General features: G+C 42.8%; 1 protein-coding gene across 1 annotated transcript in view; it reads right to left on the reverse strand.

Annotated features, from left to right (window-relative positions):
* Positions 1 to 511: 511 nt before the first annotated feature.
* LOC126428276 (LDLR chaperone boca) overlaps positions 512 to 19,870 on the reverse strand; it is a 47,073-nt gene continuing 27,714 nt past the window's right edge. Inside the window, exons 4-5 of the mRNA XM_050090188.1 lie at positions 18,765 to 18,909; positions 512 to 1,454 (exon numbers count right to left, since the gene is read on the reverse strand). Of these exons, the coding sequence (XP_049946145.1) occupies positions 1,404 to 1,454; positions 18,765 to 18,909 (196 nt within the window). The 3' untranslated portion in view covers positions 512 to 1,403. The remainder of the gene's footprint in view (positions 1,455 to 18,764; positions 18,910 to 19,870) is intronic.

Genomic DNA, 19,870 nt, shown 5'->3' on the forward strand with positions numbered 1-19,870 from the left:
CTCATTTTACACACTAAGCTGTTCTTTATGTTAACCTACCAATTTTTGCTATTTTGTAAATTCCATGGAAGTACGTAGCCAAATATGATCTGGTTTTTAATGCCACAATTTTAATTTTAGTTCAAAATGGCTCTGAGCACTATGGGACTTAACTGCTGTAGTCATTAGTCCCCTAGAACTTAGAACTACTTAAACCTAACTAACCTAAGGACATCACAAACACCCATGCCCGAGGCAGGATTCGAACCTGAGACCGCAGCGGTCGCACGGTTCCAGACTGTAGCGCCTAGAACAGCTCGGCCACTAGGGCCGGCTTAATTTTAGTGTTTTGAGCTAAATTAGCATGAGAATGTTCATTCAGTATTGCACACTTCTCCTGCATATTACCAGTGCTCTCTTTCACCAGCAAATTTCTGTAGCCCAAGTGTCACGTACGGAAGGCAAATGCGTTATCTGTACAACAGTGAAGTACTGCTCAATGGCCATGTTGTGTATGTTAATATTATGGAGGTGACATTTTATATTTTATTGACACTGTTCGGTTACATTTCAATGTATCTCCTTTACAACACACAATCTAGCAAGCCCGAATAATTTTTGTATCCTTAACAAGATATAACTGTTCCTCTGTTTAGGTCATAATCATTTTCCTTCTGAAGAAGGCAATCATAGCACTGAAACCATAATCAAGAGGTTTAAAAAGACCTTCCATTTTGCAAATGATCCACTGTTTATTATTTCTTTCATAAAAGCAACAGTAGAAGACAAAATTTTTGGTTATCTGCATTTGTGATTGCCAATATTGTTTTAGGCAGTGGTGTAATAAAAGAATTTTCAAAAATAGCATTTGCCATTTTTAAAATGTAAAAATCTATTCTTTTTTAAATCTTTGTCACCTGCCAACATGCCAATTTACATGCAGATTCCAGATAGACTATCAGCTTTTTGCATCTCTTAACAAAATGATTCACTATTTATTTAATATTAATGAAATTTTATCTGACACAAAATGTACAATAACAAAATACATATAAACCAAACCCCTTATACTTTTGCTTACTTAACCCTAAAATATGAGATTCTCAGAGTAGCTTTTAATTGCTGTGGTCTGTGTATCCCACATCTTGAGCTACACACTCTCTTGAGAACTGTGGAATGTGTGTCCATTCAGCTTTTAAACAGCTGTCACAATATTCAAATTACTCTGTAAAAAGATTCAAATGTACAAACTTAAATTGTGTCCTATCTTTGGTTAGATTCCAAGCTTAATACACAATACAGTGAGGAATCATAAAAACTAATATAAAAAAGAAAAAAATACACTTGAAGTTCTGAGTTTTTGAAGATTGATCTTCACTGCTTCAATAGCTCGACAAACTTTCATCGACTTGCTGCTAGGGCATTTATAATTCATCTGATGATTTTTTATTCTCCTTGACTGCTTCTGCTTTCCCCTGTAAATAACAAACAAATACAGGATTATTTATTATGATAAGGCACACATATTACTCAGCCTGTGACGATGCAAGCTGCGATATTTTTACTTACCCTCTTGTTTTGCCTTCTGCCTCCTTAAATTCGTTTTTTAACTTATTACTATTGACATACATGAATATAATCTGCATTTTCATGAAAGGAAAAGGTTGGCCCTCAGTTTGAAGGAATATAATACCGGATGTAGTTTCGAGCTTATTTTTTATGTATGTAAGAGATTTTCTAATTTATTTTGACTAGTCCTAGTTAGTATCTTTTGTTATAGGGTGAAATCAGTAATTGTTTCATAATTTAAATTCTATTGTTGACATAAATAAATATAAATTCTGTACTAATTGTAAACATTTGAAAGATGAAATGTTAGTAATCTTAAAGTATCTATTTGGCTCTATTCGAAAACATGTTAGCAAAGCCAGCCCTTTATTAGTTCCAAAGTAATACACAGTTTTGTCGAAAGTATTGTACGCATAACTATATTTGTTAATTTCATGTTTTAAAGAAATAATTTGGCCTAACCCTTGTAGTAGAAGAAACTGTTAAAAGGAACGAATTTTTCGATGTATTCACTTAATTTAATGAGTTAAGTTTCAACTGTTATTTCTGTAAATTAAACATCGAACAATGTGAAGTTTCAGTACCTATTATTGTGATGACATATAAGGGCCAAAATATTATAGCCACGCGACAGTCAGTCTACGGCTTAGTTTCAGATGAGGAACCTGTGTCGGTTAGAACGACAACAATGTATCAACTTAACAGTGAAATAAGTATTACACCAGTAGGCTGTGTGTTAAACCGATGACAGTGTCTGCTCCATATGTACGTGATTATTCTTCAAGAACTGTGAACTTTGTGGTTAGGTTTTACTGTTTGCAGATGTTCAACACGAAACTATTGTAGCAGTACGTGGATGTTCGCCTGCAACCTACTACTGAGGCTTATTGAAAGTTTAACAATAGTGCACTGGCCATATAAATGTGTATATGGAGTGTTGTGAAAAGTGAAAGTAAAAGACTGTGAAACGCTATTGTGCATCTGTTGCTACATCATTTACAGTCGACAGTAGTTGTACTTCCACAACCAGTTTTTCAGCCAGTGTGTTGACACTGAGGACAACAAACGAAGAAATTAATAGAGCAGGCAGAACCGCTACACAGACCAGCTGAACTGGTTACCCAGCTGTAACCGGAACTGAATTGTTCGTGCGACTACATACAGTCACGTTCCAATCCAAATCAACCTGCGGAAAATTCCTTTGTGGGAAATGGAGACAACTTCCTGTTCATGTCATTAGTTTTACTGAAAATGATAATGAGAAAACTGTGATAGTGTTGATAAAGAAGGTGATGGAATGTGCAAGTAAATACTGACAAGCCGAAATCAAGCAGGTCGGTAGTGTGCAAATTATGGAAGGAGAGAGACAATGCTAAGTGGATAACAATTCAAGTAGTAAGTAAAATAGACGCAATCAATATTCAGTTGATGATATAGATAATTATGTTATTAGACACCAATTTCTGTGATAAGTTCACAGCTATTGTCACACGGAATTTGACTTCCAGGCTAGCTAAGAAGCTCTGTGTAAAACAGTTCCACCTAAGGAATTTGATTTTAAAAGGTGCTGGAATGAACAAGTAGTTATGTACAGATGACAGAACATCTTTGTAACTGCATATGTTGACAACTGTGTAAATATTTATAACATACCTTAAAGCCTCTATGTGATTAGGCACCAACAAAAGTAAAAGCCAGCAGCACACATGAACTGTCAAATACAAAACTCTTCCCGGGACATCCCATGTCGGTGTGTTATACTATCGAGGCTCAGTCGTATGCTTAAGACAGCTGGCTTCACCTACCAAAAGGTGTACTTTCCTGCAGTGCAGACAAACTGAATTCATACAGGCTACACTGTGAAAACATGTCACAAAGCAACGGCGTGCCATGTCTGTCATCAGACAGTGCCAGGCAATGTTTCATTCTTGTGAATGCAGAGTTTCCTTTTGTGTTCACTTCTCCTCTACAATTACCGTATTTACTCGAATCTAAGCCGCACCTGAAAAATGAGACTCGAAATCAAGGAAACAAAATTTTCCTGAATCTAAGACGCACCTGAAATTTGAAACTCTACATTCGAGGGAGAGAAAAGTTTTAGACTGCACCTCCAAATCGAAACAAAGTTGGTCCATTGTAATATGAGACAATTTAGGTCGAATGAATGACGATACAGCTACAGTAGTTTGGTTCGAGTCGTAAGCTTAGCAGTTAAGCTTTACCAGGTAGCCATTGCTATGCGTCAGGCGCTCCGTCCGTATTTATACGGGTACCCTTCCTTTTTCACGTGCTTCGTCTGATTTGAATCGATTGCTTATTTGTCTTTGATCTGATAAGTGCCGTTCTCTTTGTTATAGGTGTTTACGTCACTCTAAGCTGAAAATGCGTTAGTCTGATAGTGTGTGTTTACGACCTGTCGCCGCTCGCGGCACGGCTTGCTTTTGTGCGCACTACCGCCGCTTACGATAAAAAAAAAAAAGAGAGAGAGGAATTGTCTCATTAGCGAAACAATGGCAAGAGACTACTATTTGTAGTTACTTACACTGCTGCTTTCTTTGATAATGATCAATAAGAACCAAATAATATACTGCGTATAATTGAACATGTTCTGAACGAGAGTTTAGGAAAAATTTTTCGCCGTTTGAAAATCTTTGCAGACGCTCTTTTGTACATTACATTCTGCGCAGAAATTAGTCATCTTACATTTAAAAATCTAGTCAATTACCATGCTTCATTTCTGACTGTATCAATATTAGGCATAAGAATAATACGAATATAAACATGACACAATATGTATATTCTTTCGCATTTGCTGTTGTCTCACTCTAGTTTCGTAGTTTATTAGGCAGACAGGATTTAAATGAGATAGCAGCAAACACGAAGGAATACGTGGCAAAATGTTTATATTCGTATTATTCTTATGGTGAAGAGAATACTGCATGTGATTCACAATTCATAAAAGTTCCTATTAACAACCATCTCTTCTCACAGGTAGGAAAAAATTCAGAACGTAGAGTTGGCCATATTGACAAACATCCCAAACAGTCTTGCCAGTCTGATTTTCATAGTACATTGAAATGCCGCTACATTCGAAGATGAACAATACAGAATTTGTATTTACTTCGTTGTATAATGTATGAAAATGCAGTGGTCGAAACTCGGGGCGGAGGAAAAAAGCTGGTATTCTACCTTTTTTTAATTTATTTACTGACTCAAAGGTTTTGGCGCAAGTATATATCTTTGTGCCAGCAAAGCATGCCTGTGTAGCTCTACATATATTTGACGGCTGAAGTTGGCAGTACCTACCAACATTTTCCAGAACTTCCGCTTATTTTGCACTCGATTCTAAGCCGCAGGCAGTTTTTTGGATTACAAAAACCGGAAAAAAAGTGCGGCTTAGATTTGAGTAAATATGGTATACACCAAAACTCCGGACTATTGTGTAAAAAAAGTATGTAGAGACAAAGAAAACTGAACTTCTGGCATTAATTAAGGAGTATCAGTCGTCTCCTCCTCATTCTGTTGGGGCAAAAAAAACCTTCCTACTGCATCATACTATCTAGACCAAATATCATCAACCTGGATTCTTGCAAATAATAAGATTCACAGTCATAATACATCTAGCATTTCTAACCTGAAATATTATGGTTGATGCTTTCACTGCTAATAATTATACAGCAAGTGTCAGCTAGCCCAGTGTAAGCCTTTTGATGTAACATTTCAGCGAGTTTCGTGTCACTGTCGCTGTTTTATTCTCTGGTAACTTTTCAGTCAGCCTCTTGAGGCTTACAGGACCTTCTCCCAGACCTTGACACCAAAGACAAAATTTGACGGTCACTGGGAATTGTACCTGGAACCTTGGCGCTACTAACCAACTGTTCGGCAATGCAATCAATTTGCATTCACTGTTGTCACATTAGATTTTGCTATTTTGACATTAGAAGTCTCAAAATGCCATGTATCGAGCCAAAAAAGGGTCTGCACAGATGAGGATATCCACAGTAATTGCTACCTTGTGGATAAAAGTGTGCACTGTTGTGGATATCTGCAATAATAACTCCTTTATCTTTTCATCACATTTTACTAACTGGGGTCAGTGAACGGGATCACACTTCTGCTGTAATGTTAGCTGAAAATTTGAAGTCTGTTTCGGTGCATACCTTCTGGCTACAGCCACTTTGACAGCACCCCAGTAACCTGGTGGCTACGCGCCATCACGACTATCTTTTGTACAGTGTGCGAAGTACGTGGGAGACGACAACACCGGCCACTCGCTACGAGAAGTGTGAGTCGCCAAGTTTGTACTGCCTACAGGAAATGCTTTGCAGTAACTTGAGTGAACACGTAGTGAATGCATTGGAGTAAATTTAATAAATTGCATACTACGGACATAATTTAATACAGGGTGTTACAAAAAGGTACGGCCAAACTTTCAGGAAACATTCCTCACACACAAAAGAAAGAAAATATGTTATGTGGACATGTGTCCGGAAACGCTTACTTTCCATGTTGGAGCTCATTTTATTACTTCTCTTCTAGTCACATTAATCATGGAATGGAAACACACAGCAACAGAACGTACCAGTGTGACTTCAAACACTTTGTTACAGGAAATCTTCAAAACGTCCTCCGTTAGCGAGGATACGTGCATCCACCCTCCATCGCCCGGAATCCCTGATGCAGCCCTGGAGAATGGCGTATTGTATCACAGCCGTCCACAATACGAGCACGAAGAGTCTCTACATTTGGTACCGGGGTTGCATAGACAAGAGCTTTCAAATACCCCCATAAATGAAAGTCAAGAGGGTTGAGGTCAGGAGAGCGTGGGGGCCACGGAATTGGTCCACCTCTACCAATCCATCGGTCACCGAATCTGTTATTGAGAAGCGTACGAACACTTCGACTGAAATGTGCAGGAGCTCCATCGTGCACGAACCACATGTTGTGTCGTACTTGTAAAGGCACATGTTCTAGCAGCACAGGTAGAGTATCCCGGAATAACATGGGGCCCAATCGAGACATCACCAACAATGCCTGCCCAAACGTTCACAGAAAATCTGTGTTTATGGCGTGATTGCACACTTGCGTGAGACTCTCGTCAGCCCACACATGTTGATTGTGAAAATTTACAATTTGATCACGTTGGAATGAAGCCTCATCTGTAAAGAGAACATTTGCACTGAAATGAGGATTGACACATTGTTGGATGAACCATTCGCAGAAGTGTACCCAATCAGCTGCTGATAGTGCCTGCACACGCTGTACACGGTACGGAAACAACTGGTTCTCCCGTAGCACTCTCCATACAGTGACGTGGCCAACGTTACCTTGTACAGCAGCAACTTCTCTGACGCTGACATTAGGGTTATCGTCAACTGCACGAAGAATTGCCTCGTCCATTGCAGGTGTCCTCGTCGTTCTAGGTCTTCCCCAGTCGCAAGTCGTAGGCTGGAATGTTCCGTGCTCCCTAAGACGCCGATCAATTGCTTCGAACGCCTTCCTGTCGGGACACCTTCGTTCTGAAAATCTGTCTCGGTACAAACGTACCACGCCATGGCTATTGCCCCGTGCTGATCCGTACATCAAATGGGCATCTGCCAACTCCGCATTTGTAAACATTGGGCTGAGTGCAAAACCACGTTCGTGATGAACACTAACCTGTTGATGCTACGTACTGATGTGCTTGATGCTAGTACTGTAGAGCAATGAGTCGCATGTCAACACAAGCACCGAAGTCAATATTGCCTTCCTTCAATTGGGCCAACTGTCGGTGAATCGAGGAAGTACAGTACGTACTGACGAAACTAAAATGAGCTCTAACATGGAAATTAAGCGTTTCCGGACACATGTCCACATAACATCTTTTCTTTATTTGTGTGCGAGGAATGTTTCCTGAAAGTTTGGCCGTACCTTTTTGTAACACCCTGTATAAATGCAACAAGGTGATTTCATATTAATGCAAGAAGCCAAATTGAAATCATCTATTTCGAAGAAATTTGCTTACTTATCTGATGGCAATGAGAAAATCAAAGATATGACAGCTTGTTTTGTAAGTAAAAAACTGTATTCTTATACTGGACACAAAACTGGGACTTCAGCTTTTTTTAACAGGCATCTCATGGAGGACAAGATTATATAATTACTTTCTTACACAGTAAGAGAGACAGAAAAGTTCCTGAAGTCACACTGAGTTTGAATGTAGCTGCAGCTGCAGAACACAACTTCATCACCTGTGTTGTCAGCAAAGACATTTCCCCTTCCAAAGTAGCATGTGGAAATGGATTTCTTGACATGGTGCTGTTCCTTACTGATACGGGACCAAGTCAGTTGCTGTTTGATGATTATGATTGGTTTGTGGGGTGCTCAACTGCACGGTCGTCAGCACCTGTACAAAGTTCCAATTTTTACACAGTCCAATTTTTTTCCATAGTCCAATACAACCACTGTCATGATGATGATGATGATGATGATGATATAATGAGGACAGCACAAACACCCAGTCCCCGGGCAGAGAAAATCCCCAACCCGGCCGGCAATCAAACCCGGGACTCTGTGGCCCAGGGGCAGCAATGCTAGCCACTACACCACGAGCTGCGAACAAGTGAGTTGCTGTGAGTGCCAAGGAACTAGTACCTTATCCAACTACCACTTCAAGAAATATAAAGGAAACTTTTGATCACCTGCCTGAAGCTGTTTCTGGAGAGTTACGGAATATTGTATTTTCAGATATGTAAGAGAGGCATTAACAGTCTATCTGTGGAGCGATTCATATCATAAAATAAACTACACTGTGTGACTGTATATTTCATTAACAGCAAAGACTGAAAACTCGAGAACTAAGTGTTATGCACCAGAGATTTTGTAGGTGGGATTACAAAAAACTGGAGAAGATCAAGCCTCAACTCAAAAAAATATTACAGTCATTCGGGGAATCTATTCGGCACCGTGTAAAATGTCACGTCTGTTGCCGACGGAGCGCCAAATGTCGTAGCAGCACTTAATCAATGTTAGAGACTTTTGTGCTCAGTGCACATCGTCATTACTGTGCCGGAACACACACCTCGAGGAGATAATCGACAATAGGAAGAGTGACGTACAGCAATAAGAAATTCCTGTCAAACTTTCACAACCTTTCTCGAAAAGTCTGGCCTTCACAGCTGCCTCGGATGTCACTCAAAGAATATGCGGACACAGAATGGGACAGTAAACTAGACATGCTTGTGTCACTATCAGTACAATATTCTTATACGTTTCAATAAATTAGCTTGCAGTGGTTTGAAATTCTATCATATCTGTCATACATAAGTTTAGGTAGTCGAATTCACTCTTTGACAAAAATATGTTGAAAGATGTAATACACTTTGACACAAATAAAAAATGCCTTCCTAGAGACACGTCTAGTACTTTTATTATTCCAAACGAGAACATTTAACTACAAATTAAGATTTCTGATGTATTAAAAACTACATAATGGTGATCTGTTAAGTGCATAGCTAGACATTTGCAGTGTTTCTCACCTCGGCTGCTCACTACACTTTGATGCCAGTATCTGTAAAACTACCTTCTTGTAGAACAGGCTCTTACATTTTGTGGACCACTGTCACCCTGTTAACAATCAAACAGAAGACCACTGTCACTCGCTGTCAACAATCAAATGGGCCAGTACAGTGGAGCCTGACGATCCGTCGGCAACACCTTACGAGAATGCAGACCTCGCGCTCGTAGCACCCGTACTATTTCAAGAAATTCATTTCCACACACAAATTTAAAAGTTAAAATTACTTTACTGACAAAATTGATGGTTCTACTGTGATGGCTACCTTCAAATATCAGTGGATCCAGATACGGGTAAGAGTCGTGTAGATGTAGATAGCATTTTTTGTATCTGCACAAACCTCTACTGACAACTACTGGAAGAAAGTTACCGTGACGGTTGAACAAACTGAAAATATTACAAAAAGCAGGTGGCAGAGACTCTGACAGAAAGTACGGATTACAATCCGTGAATGAAATAGCAGATGACAAATCGTCACACACAGCTCTTCGAGATACCGTCACCGAGGAAAGTTAGCAGTCGACTCTCGTGAGCAGCTGAAGTGAGAAATACTGTACATTCTGTTTCTGTTCTTGTTCCAGGTGGGCATCTCTTTCAGTGCCATTTAAAGATTTGTGGCAGTGCTACCGCTGTTAAGGTAGCGAGTGTACGCCGTCACTGCCTCCGCTCCCTACTTGTCGAGCGTAAACACGACTGTGCTGCCATCTCGGCCAGGTAACCTCTTTGCTTTCCCAGGTAACATACATTCGAGTAATTAGAAGCAGTGGAACAAATGTCAATATATACGAACCGAGATATATACGCTAATACTGAGTCGTCGTTTAAATATAGCTTACCGCCCAGAATCTCTACCTACTTCTCTAGTATGAGGCCATGAAAGTGCATGGCAGAAGGTACTTTTCATTGTACCATAAATCAATATTTCTGCCCATTCCCCAAATGTCAGACAGATAGTTTGGAAGAATCCGACAAAAGAATGATTCCCACACCAAAGTGGTTGCTACCAAAACTCTTGCTCAACTCTCGATACTGCTTGTCAGTCCGGAACCTTACTCTAATTGGATAAACGGAATACAGAGCTGCAAAAGTCCGTCACAGGTAGCTTGCGAGTGCCACCAATGAGCTAACCTATTGGAATGACACTCTTCAGTTTTCAATACGTAACATTTACAGCCAACCAGTTGCACAAGTTTAATGTAAAAACCTTAAGTCACCTACAATGTTTATAAACATATCATAAAAGAAGCATCTACAATACTTAATACTTGAACATATGAAAAGAATAACACGTAATAAAATTCGTACTTTCATAAATTACATGATGTTAAAATTGTTGCCATACATGATGAGCTAAGAAGCTCAAGTCAAATATCAGAAAATATGCAATAAAATCCTCCATGGAAACACAAAAATTGTTACAACAGGTACAGCAAGCTGAAAGAGCAGACATTACACAGAAAGGTTGGCAACTAGTTACAATGGCAGGAAAACACAGTGTAGAGTGCACCACTTACTGGGTGCTACTAGCGTGATAAATGCTCACTGTATGAAATACGTAACTGCTACAGAAATATATCAGTATGAGACAGGTTTAGATGTTTTGAACAAAATAATTGTAGGTGGTATAAAAACAGGCTTAATGGAAGAGGCAAGAGGAATAAAATAATTTTTATAAAAATGATTATGATAAAAAGTAGCAAAGTGATTAATTACAAATACATGCTGAGAATAAGGAACATACTGTAGCAGGATCTTTTTATCAAGATGTTACAACGAGTAGAAAGGGGGAAATATGCTTTATATAAACTTTACAAAACAGAATGTGGTATGCAGTGCCTTGTCGCATACAAACAGTAAGAATATACAGAGTCCATAAAGGAAAGGGGGGAAGAAGAAAAAATTAATTTATCTACAGTTGGCTGTAAACTTTACATATTGAAAATTTATTTACAGTTGCTGCTGTCAGCCATGTTTAAAATAGACCCTTCAATTTTCTTCACACTTACTGGATTTGAAGATCAGTGCCTCAACATCAATATCCTAAGGCAGTAGCACCCATTTCTCAAACTATATTTAAGTTTGAAGTAGGGCAGCTTATTGATCATTTTTCAGACTTGTGGCAAGAACTCTTGGTGCCCTATGCTATTATGCTCAAGGAATACAGTGAGCATATGTTTCAAATTTTTGACTGCATCTGTCAAGTTTCCTTCTCACCAACAATCCAAAATCACTTCAACTGGAGAAATTGAACCTTAGTTTCAATGTCATATCAACAAACTCACATTTCAACATTTATTATGGCACGTTTCACTAGTTAAGCATTGTTGTCTACTTCATCTAGCAACTCCTGATGAACCCGGAACTTGAAATTTGACTATTTTTTAGAAAATTTTGCTATCACAGGTTCCACATCCAGAGGAGGCAAAAAAAAGTTCACGGAACGGATCAATTAATATGCCAACACCATCAGCAACTTCTCTGTAACTCAGCCATTGTTCGTAATTGTTTGTTTCAGTACGATTTCATCGGTTTATGATATGCTGGGGTGCCCAGGTGTTTTTTTTTTTTTTTTTAGGGCGCAAAACTTCTATGGTCATTAGCGCCCAGCCCTTGACGTAGGAAACAGGAAAAAAACGAAATTTAAAATCAGCAGCAAGGGGAACAAAGTCATAAAATTTGAGAAACTAAAGGCAGAAGGAATGCTTAAAAATCCACTATAGAAAAGGGTTGATTGTCCCAAAAAAAAAAAAAAAAAAAAAAAAAAAAAAAAATCAAATGACTGACGTCATTTCACTGTCACTAATAAACTGTAGAACGCGGTCAGCTGAGCGCGTGTCATCTGCTAAAATCGATAGATCAGGCGATAGCTGTAGACGGGAGCGTAACGGATTAAAATAGGGGCAGTCAATTAAAAGGTGTCTGACCGTCCACAGCTGAGAGCAGCGGGGACAGAGTGGGGGAGGATCACTGCTTAAAAGATGTCGATGGCTAAAAAGACAGTGCCCTATCCGGAGTCTAGCTAAAATTACCTCCTCCCGACGACGCGTTCGGGAGGAAGAGGTCCAAGCGCAAGGAAGGGCTTTCACTTCCCGCAATTTATTATGGGGAAGTGTTGACCAATGCGCATGCCATAAATGAGCAACTTGGCGACATAAACCGCTCCGTAGATCGGTAAACGGAAGAGACTGAATAGCTGGCCGAGGAAGAGAGAATGCAGCCTTGGCCGCTATATCGGCCGCCTCATTCCCACAGATACCAGCGTGTCCCGGGAGCCAGAGGAACGCCACTGAGACGCCCCCCAGGTGGAGCAAGCGCAGACAGTCCTGAATCCGGTGGACCAGAGGGTGCACAGGGTAAAGAGCTTGGAGACTTAGGAGAGAGCTGAGAGAATCTGAGCAGATTACGTACTGTATCCGCTGATGGCGGCGGATGTAGTGGACAGCCTGGAGAACAGCGTAAAGCTCCGCAGTATAAACCGAACACTGGTCGGGAAGCCGAAAGTGATTTAGGGTGTCGCCAACAATATAGGCACTCCCTACACCTAACGATGTTTTAGAGCCGTCGGTGTAAATAAATGTGGCTTCCGTCATTTGTGCACATAGAGCAACAAATGCCCGACGGTAGACAAGTGTAGGGGTACCATCCTTGGGAAATTGACATAGGTCTCTGAGCAAGTCGATCCGGGGACGGAGCCATGGCGGTGCTGTACCCCAAGTTGTCAAGAAGGTTTTAGGAAAGCGGAAGGAGAGAGAATGGAGCAGTTGACGGAAGCGGACTCCCGGGGGTAGTAGGGAGGAGGAGCGGCCTGCATACCCGACATCAAAGGAGGTGTCGAAAAAAAGGTCATGGGCTGGATTAGCAGGCATGGAAGACAGATGGCTAGCATAACGACTCAGAAGGACTGCCCGCCGATTGGACAGCGGAGGTTCAGCAGTCTCAGCATAAAGGCTTTCCACAGGGCTGGTGTAAAAAGCTCCAGACACTAAACGTAATCCACGGTGGTGGATAGAGTCGAGACGCCGAAGAATAGACGGTCGAGCAGAGGAGTAGACTATGCTTCCATAATCCAATTTCGAGCGCACTAAGGCGCGATAGAGGCGGAGAAGGACCACTCGGTACCATTCAGGACACGGAGGGTGTTAAGGGAACGCAGACGGCGAGCCGAAAGATAGGAAACGTGGGAGGACCAGCACAGTTTTCTGTCAAACATAAGACCCAAGAATTTAGCGACGTCGGAAAACGAAAGGTTGACAGGACCTAGGTGTAAGGAGGGCGGAAGAAACTCCTTACATCGCCAAAAATTAACACAAACGGTCTTACTGGGTGAGAAACGGAAGCCGGTTTCGATGCTCCACGAGTGGAGGCGATCGAGACATCCTTGAAGACGTCTTTCAAGCAGGCTGGTCCGTTGAGAGCTGTAGTAGATCGCAAAATCGTCCACAAAGAGGGAGCCCGAGACATCAGGAAGGAGACAATCCATAATTGGATTAATGGCGATGGCAAACAGTACAACACTCAGCATGGAGCCCTGGGGTACCCCGTTTTCTTGGGAGAAAGTACGGGAGAGAGTAGTGTTCACCCGCACCCTAAATGTGCGCTCTGCCATAAATTCGCGAAGAAAAAGGGGCAGCCGGACTCGAAAGCCCCAAGAGAACAGTGTGCAGAGGATGCCTGTCCTCCAACAGGTATCGTATGCTCTCTCCAGATCAAAAAATATTGCTACCGTTTGGCGTTTCCGGAGAAAATTGTTCACGATATAAGTGGAGAGAGCAACAAGATGGTCAACGGCAGAACGATGCTTTCGGAATCCGCATTGGGCTAGTGTTAAAAGACTGCGGGATTCCAGCCACCAAACTAAATGGTAATTCACCATACGCTCCAAAACCTTACAGACACTACTCGTGAGAGAAATGGGGCGATAGCTAGAGGGGAGATGTTTGTCCTTTCCAGGTTTCGGAACGGGAACGACAATAGCTTCCCGCCATCGCCTGGGAAAGGTACTGTCGGTCCAAATTCGATTGTAAAGGCGAAGGAGGTAACGCAGGCTATGGGTCGATAAATGCAGCAACATTTGGACATGGATACCATCCGGTCCTGGGGCGGAGGAGCGAGAAGAAGAGAGGGCATGTTGGAATTCCCGCATGGAGAAAACAGTATTGTAGCTTTTGTGATTTTGAGAGGAGAAAGCAAGATGTCGCACTTCCGCTGCACGTTTCTTCGGGAGAAACGCTGGCGGGTAATTTGAAGAGCTCGAAATCTCAGCAAAGTGCTGACCCAACGAGTTAGAAATTGCGACGGGGTCCACTAAGGTATCATGTGCGACAGTGAGCCCAGAGACCGGGGAGAAACTAGGCACGCCTGAGAACCGTCGAAGCCGACTCCAAACTTCTGAGGAGGGAGTGAAGGTGTTAAATGAGCTAATAAAGAATTTCCAGCTTGCCTTCTTGCTATCGCGGATGACGCGAAGGCATCGCGCACGGAGCTGCTTATATCAGATACAGTTTGCCAAAGTTGGATGGTGACGGAAAATGCGAAGAGCACGTCGTCGCTCACGTATTGCGTCACGGCACGCCTCGTTCCACCAAGGAACTGGGGGGCGCCGGGGCAATTCGGAGGTGCGTGGTATTGAACGTTCCGCAGCTGTGAGAATAACGTCGGTAAGATGTGTGACCTCACCGTCGACGCTAGGAAAGTGATGGTCATCGAACGTCGCTAGAGACGAAAAAAGTGTCCTATCGGCTTGAGCAAACTTCCAGCGTCGCGGGCGCATATGTGGCAGTTGAGGCTGCAGTCTAAGGACACATGGAAAGTGGTCACTCGAGTGTGTATCATCAAGGGCGAACCATTCTAAGCACCGAGCTAGCGGAACAGTACCGACCGAAAGGTCCAAATGAGAGAAATTTGTCATGGAGGCAGACAAAAATGTAGGGACCCCAGTGCTGAGGCAAACTAGATCCGCTTGGTGGAAGACGTCTAGCAATAGTGAGCCACGTGGACAAGGATGTGGAGATCCCCAAAGCGGGTGGTGGGCATTGAAGTCCCCAACCAGCAAACAGGGGGTGGAAGCTGACCAAGAAGATGAAGGAGATCAGCTCGTGCCACTGGTGTGGACGATGGAATGTATAACGTACAAAGAGAGAACGTGTATCCAGAAAGGGAAAGACGGACGGCGACAGCTTGGAAGGAACTGTTTAAGGGGATTTGGTGATAATCGAGAGTATCGTGGAGCAGAATCATGAGTCCTCCATGGGCTGGAGTGCCTTCAACAGAGGGGAGGTCATATCGGACGGACTGAAAATGAGGGAGAACAAAGCGGTCATGGGGACGCAGCTTTGTTTCCTGAAGACAGAAGATGACCGGCGAGTAGGATCGTAAGAGGATTGACAATTCATCCCGATTGGCTCGAATGCCGCGGATATTCCAGTGGATAACGGACATAGGGTGAACAGAAAATGGAGGAATGTGACCTAGGTTGCCGTCAACTCAACGACTGCTCAGAGCTTGCGACCGACAGCATGGAATGGCAGTCAGCCGAAGGCAGAAGATCCTGATCCATAGGTTGGTCAGGAGCAGCTCCAGCCACCAACGATCGGCCAGATGACCGGCCACCAGCAGTGCGCCTCGGCGACACAGAAGATGGCCGAGGGCGATTTCCGCCAGGTGGTGCTGTAGATGGGACACGCCTTGGCGGAGAAGGAGAGGAACTGTGTTTCTTCGTAGCCTTCTTGGAAGTATGATGTTTAGATGAAGGAGGAACCGATGGTTGTGAAGTTGCGGTACGTAAAAACTCTTCACGAGAATGCTCTTTTTTCGAAGACTTGGCGTCTGACTTTTGGGCTCGAGATTTAGCAGAACCCGACGAAGGGTGAGCCATAGAGTGGGCAGGCGAAAGTGGTGAGGTTGAACGGGCGATCTTTGCGCTGGCCGATCTGACGACCGTAGCACTAAAGGTGACGTCACAAGTCTGCGTGGCCACCTCCTTTGTTGGCCGAGGAGAAGCAAGGACAGTGCTGTATTTTCCTTTCTGAGGCACAGTGGGCTGTCGACTGACGAGTAACTTTCGAGCAGCAAAGATCGACACCTTTTCCTTCACTCTTATTTCCTGGATGAGTTTTTCGTTCTTAAAAATGGGGCAATCTCGAGAGGAAGCAGCGTGGTCACCCATACAGTTGATGCAGCGAGGGGATGGAGGTGGACAAGCACCCTCATGGGCATCCTTGCCACACGTAACACACTTGGCCGGATTGGAACAGGACTGGCTGGTGTGATTGAACCGCTGACATCGATTGCAACGCGTAGGGTTTGGGACATAAGGGCGAACGGAAATTATCTCATAGCCTGCTTTGATTTTGGATGGGAGTTGAACTTTGTCAAATGTCAAGAAGACAGTGCGGGTTGGAATGATGTTCGTGTCAACCCTTTTCATAACCCGATGAACAGCCGTGACGCCCTGGTCAGACAGGTAGTGCTGAATTTCTTCGTCAGACAATCCATCGAGGGAGCGTGTATAAACGACTCCACGCGAGGAATTTAAGGTACGGTGCGGTTCCACCCGGACAGGGAAGGTGTGGAGCAGAGAAGTACGCAGCAATTTTTGAGCCTGGAGGGCACTGTGTGTTTACAACAACAGGGTGCCATTCCGTAATCTGGAACAAGACTTTACAGGACCTGCAATTGCGTCGACACCTTTCTGAATAAGGAAAGGGTTGACCCTTGGAAAATTCGTGACCTTCGTCAGACCGAGAAACAACAAGGAACTGTGGCAACGATGGAAGAACCGTCTGTGGCTGAGACTCAGTGAACTTACATTTGTGAGCAGACATAGTGGAAGGTGAGGAAACCATTGCGGAAGAATCCCCCATGATTACCGGCGTCTCCGATGGCGCGCTCCTCCCTTGTGGGGGCCCTCACCGAGGGCACACCCGCCTTAGGTGATTGTTCACACCTCAGGTCACACCTCCCGACAAACGGACGGAGGGACCAATCGGCACTTTCGGAAGGTATCAGCTCGGGTAATCACCCCTCCCTGGGCCTGGCCGTTACCAGGGGGTACGTACGTGTCCTACCTGTCTACCCGGGGCGGGGAATTACGCGTTACCCCGTCACCGGCTACGCATGGAAGTGCGTGGGTCGGCCTTCAGACATGCACAGGGAGGAAGAAAGAGACAGGGAAAGGAAAGAAGAGAGGCCTCAAACGCCGCAGCGGAGAAAAGGGTAAAGAGAAGAGGTAAGGAGAAGAGGTAAGGAGAAGAGGTAAGGAGAAGAGGTAAGGAAAAGAGAAGGACGAAGAAAGATGAAGACATACAAGCAAGGAAGGCGAAGAGTGCGGTACATTTACAAGCGTCCGTCTCCGGACGTAGGCACAAACCATACTCCCAGAGGGGGAGAAAGGGAAGGAAAGAGCCAGAGGTGGGGGGGGGGGGGGGGGGGGGGCGAAGATGGGGGATGGGGAAGGATACGGAAAGGGAAGGTATGCAGCCCAGAAAGGAAGGAAGGCCACATTAGCTCGGGGTCCCGTGCTCGCTACACACGTATCCACAAAAGAGTTGTGGATACCCTGGGGATGGGGGGGGGGGGGGGGGTGCCCAGGTTGTTTGTCATTGTAAATGTCTTCACAGCCTTCCTAAAAAATGCTTGTAATACTCAGGAACCTTTTTTATTTGTGGCACACTCACCAAAATCAATATTTAGTGTTTTGCATTTAAATATAATACAAATTCTCTCATCCAAAGTTATACAAAATAAACAATTGTCAATACTACCAAAACAGGTGTAACCTTTTGATAGCTGACAACAATAGATATCCAATATAGCTAACACTGAACAGATACTGTTCACACACACGTTTACCAACACAATAAAAACAAAATCAGACAAAGAGGACTAATAAGGTATGTTAAATTACGAAATAATTATTACTTTTTGAACGCATCTTGCACATTCACTATCCGATGTAATTTCTATTTGGTATGGGCCCTACACAATAGAGCTTTCATCTAGGATGGGTTGCACAAGTGATTTGTAAGCAATCTCCGTTGTAAATCAATTGCATTTTCCCAGTACCCTACTAAAGAACAAAGTGTGGCACCTGCCTTACCCGTATGTTATCACTCCATTTCATATCCTTACAAATTGTTAATCCCATGTACTTTTTTTTTCAGTTTGTCAATCCACCGATAAGATAGTTGGATAAAGAGGAAAATTCGATACGAGTCATCGGCTCTGACCAGTGATGTGTGATGAACGTGACCCAGTTAGGCATAGAATACAGCATTTCGTTTTGTGAAGTACAAAATTTTATGTTTCTTATTAAAACCCACTTGTCAGTCTTCGCACCATCTTAAAATCTTATCAAGATTTGACATAACATTTCTGCAGCGTTTTTCAAACAGTACTTCATTACAGATAATTGCATCAACTGCTAAGAGCCCAATTTATTTCCAATATTAATTTTCAGGTCATGAACCAGAAGGGTCACAGTCCAGAGCGGGCACATCTGTCTAACAGTTCTCCTGTCGAGATAACACACGTGCCCCCCTACCAAGAAATCCTCAATACAGTCACAAATTTTGCTCGACACCCCCTTACAATCGTACTTTTGTTAGTAAATGCAGGTAATATAGAGACAGCTGTTTCCAAAACATGCTGAAGACACACTCACCTCAGCCGAATGCTTTCCGTAGTAAGTCTTACTCTCAATTACAACTGATTTACATCGTTCTTGATCTGTTAGGAATTCCTTTGCATCCCACGCTTGAGATCCGTCTTTGAACATGAAGATTGCTCTGTCATCATCCACAATATACCTGTGCGACAAATAAAATTACTGACAAAAAATAACAATATGTGGCAGGCACTAGTGTTTCTACATAACAGCCAGTTCGAGCAGTACTGCACATTACAATATGTGAAACTAATATACGACCAGGTACACACATACCAGGTGTTTCACAATTACTATTAACCCTTCCACTGCTACAGGCATATTCTTTGCATTCCTTGCCGAGGGCTGCTTTTGTTACGGCTGTACTGCTTACCGAATACTGGTGCCTATGCTGAGAGATGGCATTCTGGCCGATATTAAGTACTTATTGTCCATTTTTAAGGAAACTATCGTGTGAAAAAAATTTATTTTTGCACATCTTACAGTCCGACATCATCTCTCGAGGAAGGACCAAATTTCTTCTTTCTATATGCCACAGTTACTGTGCTGCATAAAATTAAGTAAAACAGTGCAAGATATCGTAAAGATTTTGCAGACATAAAACGGATTGCATAAAATTTGTGTACGGTCGATTTACATTCATACATTGCAGTGAATGAAATGTAGATAAGATACCAAAATTTAAAACTGAGACCAGAAGGACATCTCATTTCATTCTCAAGTTATAGGGTCTTATATCTGAAGAACAGTTCCACGGGATGCGCTCATTCGTATCTTAGTGCATCGCGAATTGTGTAGTCGTGAAAATTGTCACATCTCACACAATTCTAGTGGTTTCCTGCAAATGATGTCACACAATGAAGCACATACACTGTACAACAAACACTCTAAACAATTTTATTCACTGAGATACATAAGTAGCTCGTCCAGAGTTGTCGGTGCCTTTGGGCACTTTCCGGACACTCACAGCACTCTAGGAAAACCCGAGTGGCGTGCGTATACACGTCCACAACCCCTGGGAAAAGGCATAACGGGGCCTGTACACTTGTGCATAGTAGCAAAAGGGTTAAAGGTTTATAGGGGTCGTAGAGGAAACTTATAAC

Source organism: Schistocerca serialis, chromosome 12 (genome assembly GCF_023864345.2).
Source record: "Schistocerca serialis cubense isolate TAMUIC-IGC-003099 chromosome 12, iqSchSeri2.2, whole genome shotgun sequence".
Classification (NCBI taxonomy): Eukaryota; Metazoa; Arthropoda; class Insecta; order Orthoptera; family Acrididae; genus Schistocerca; species Schistocerca serialis.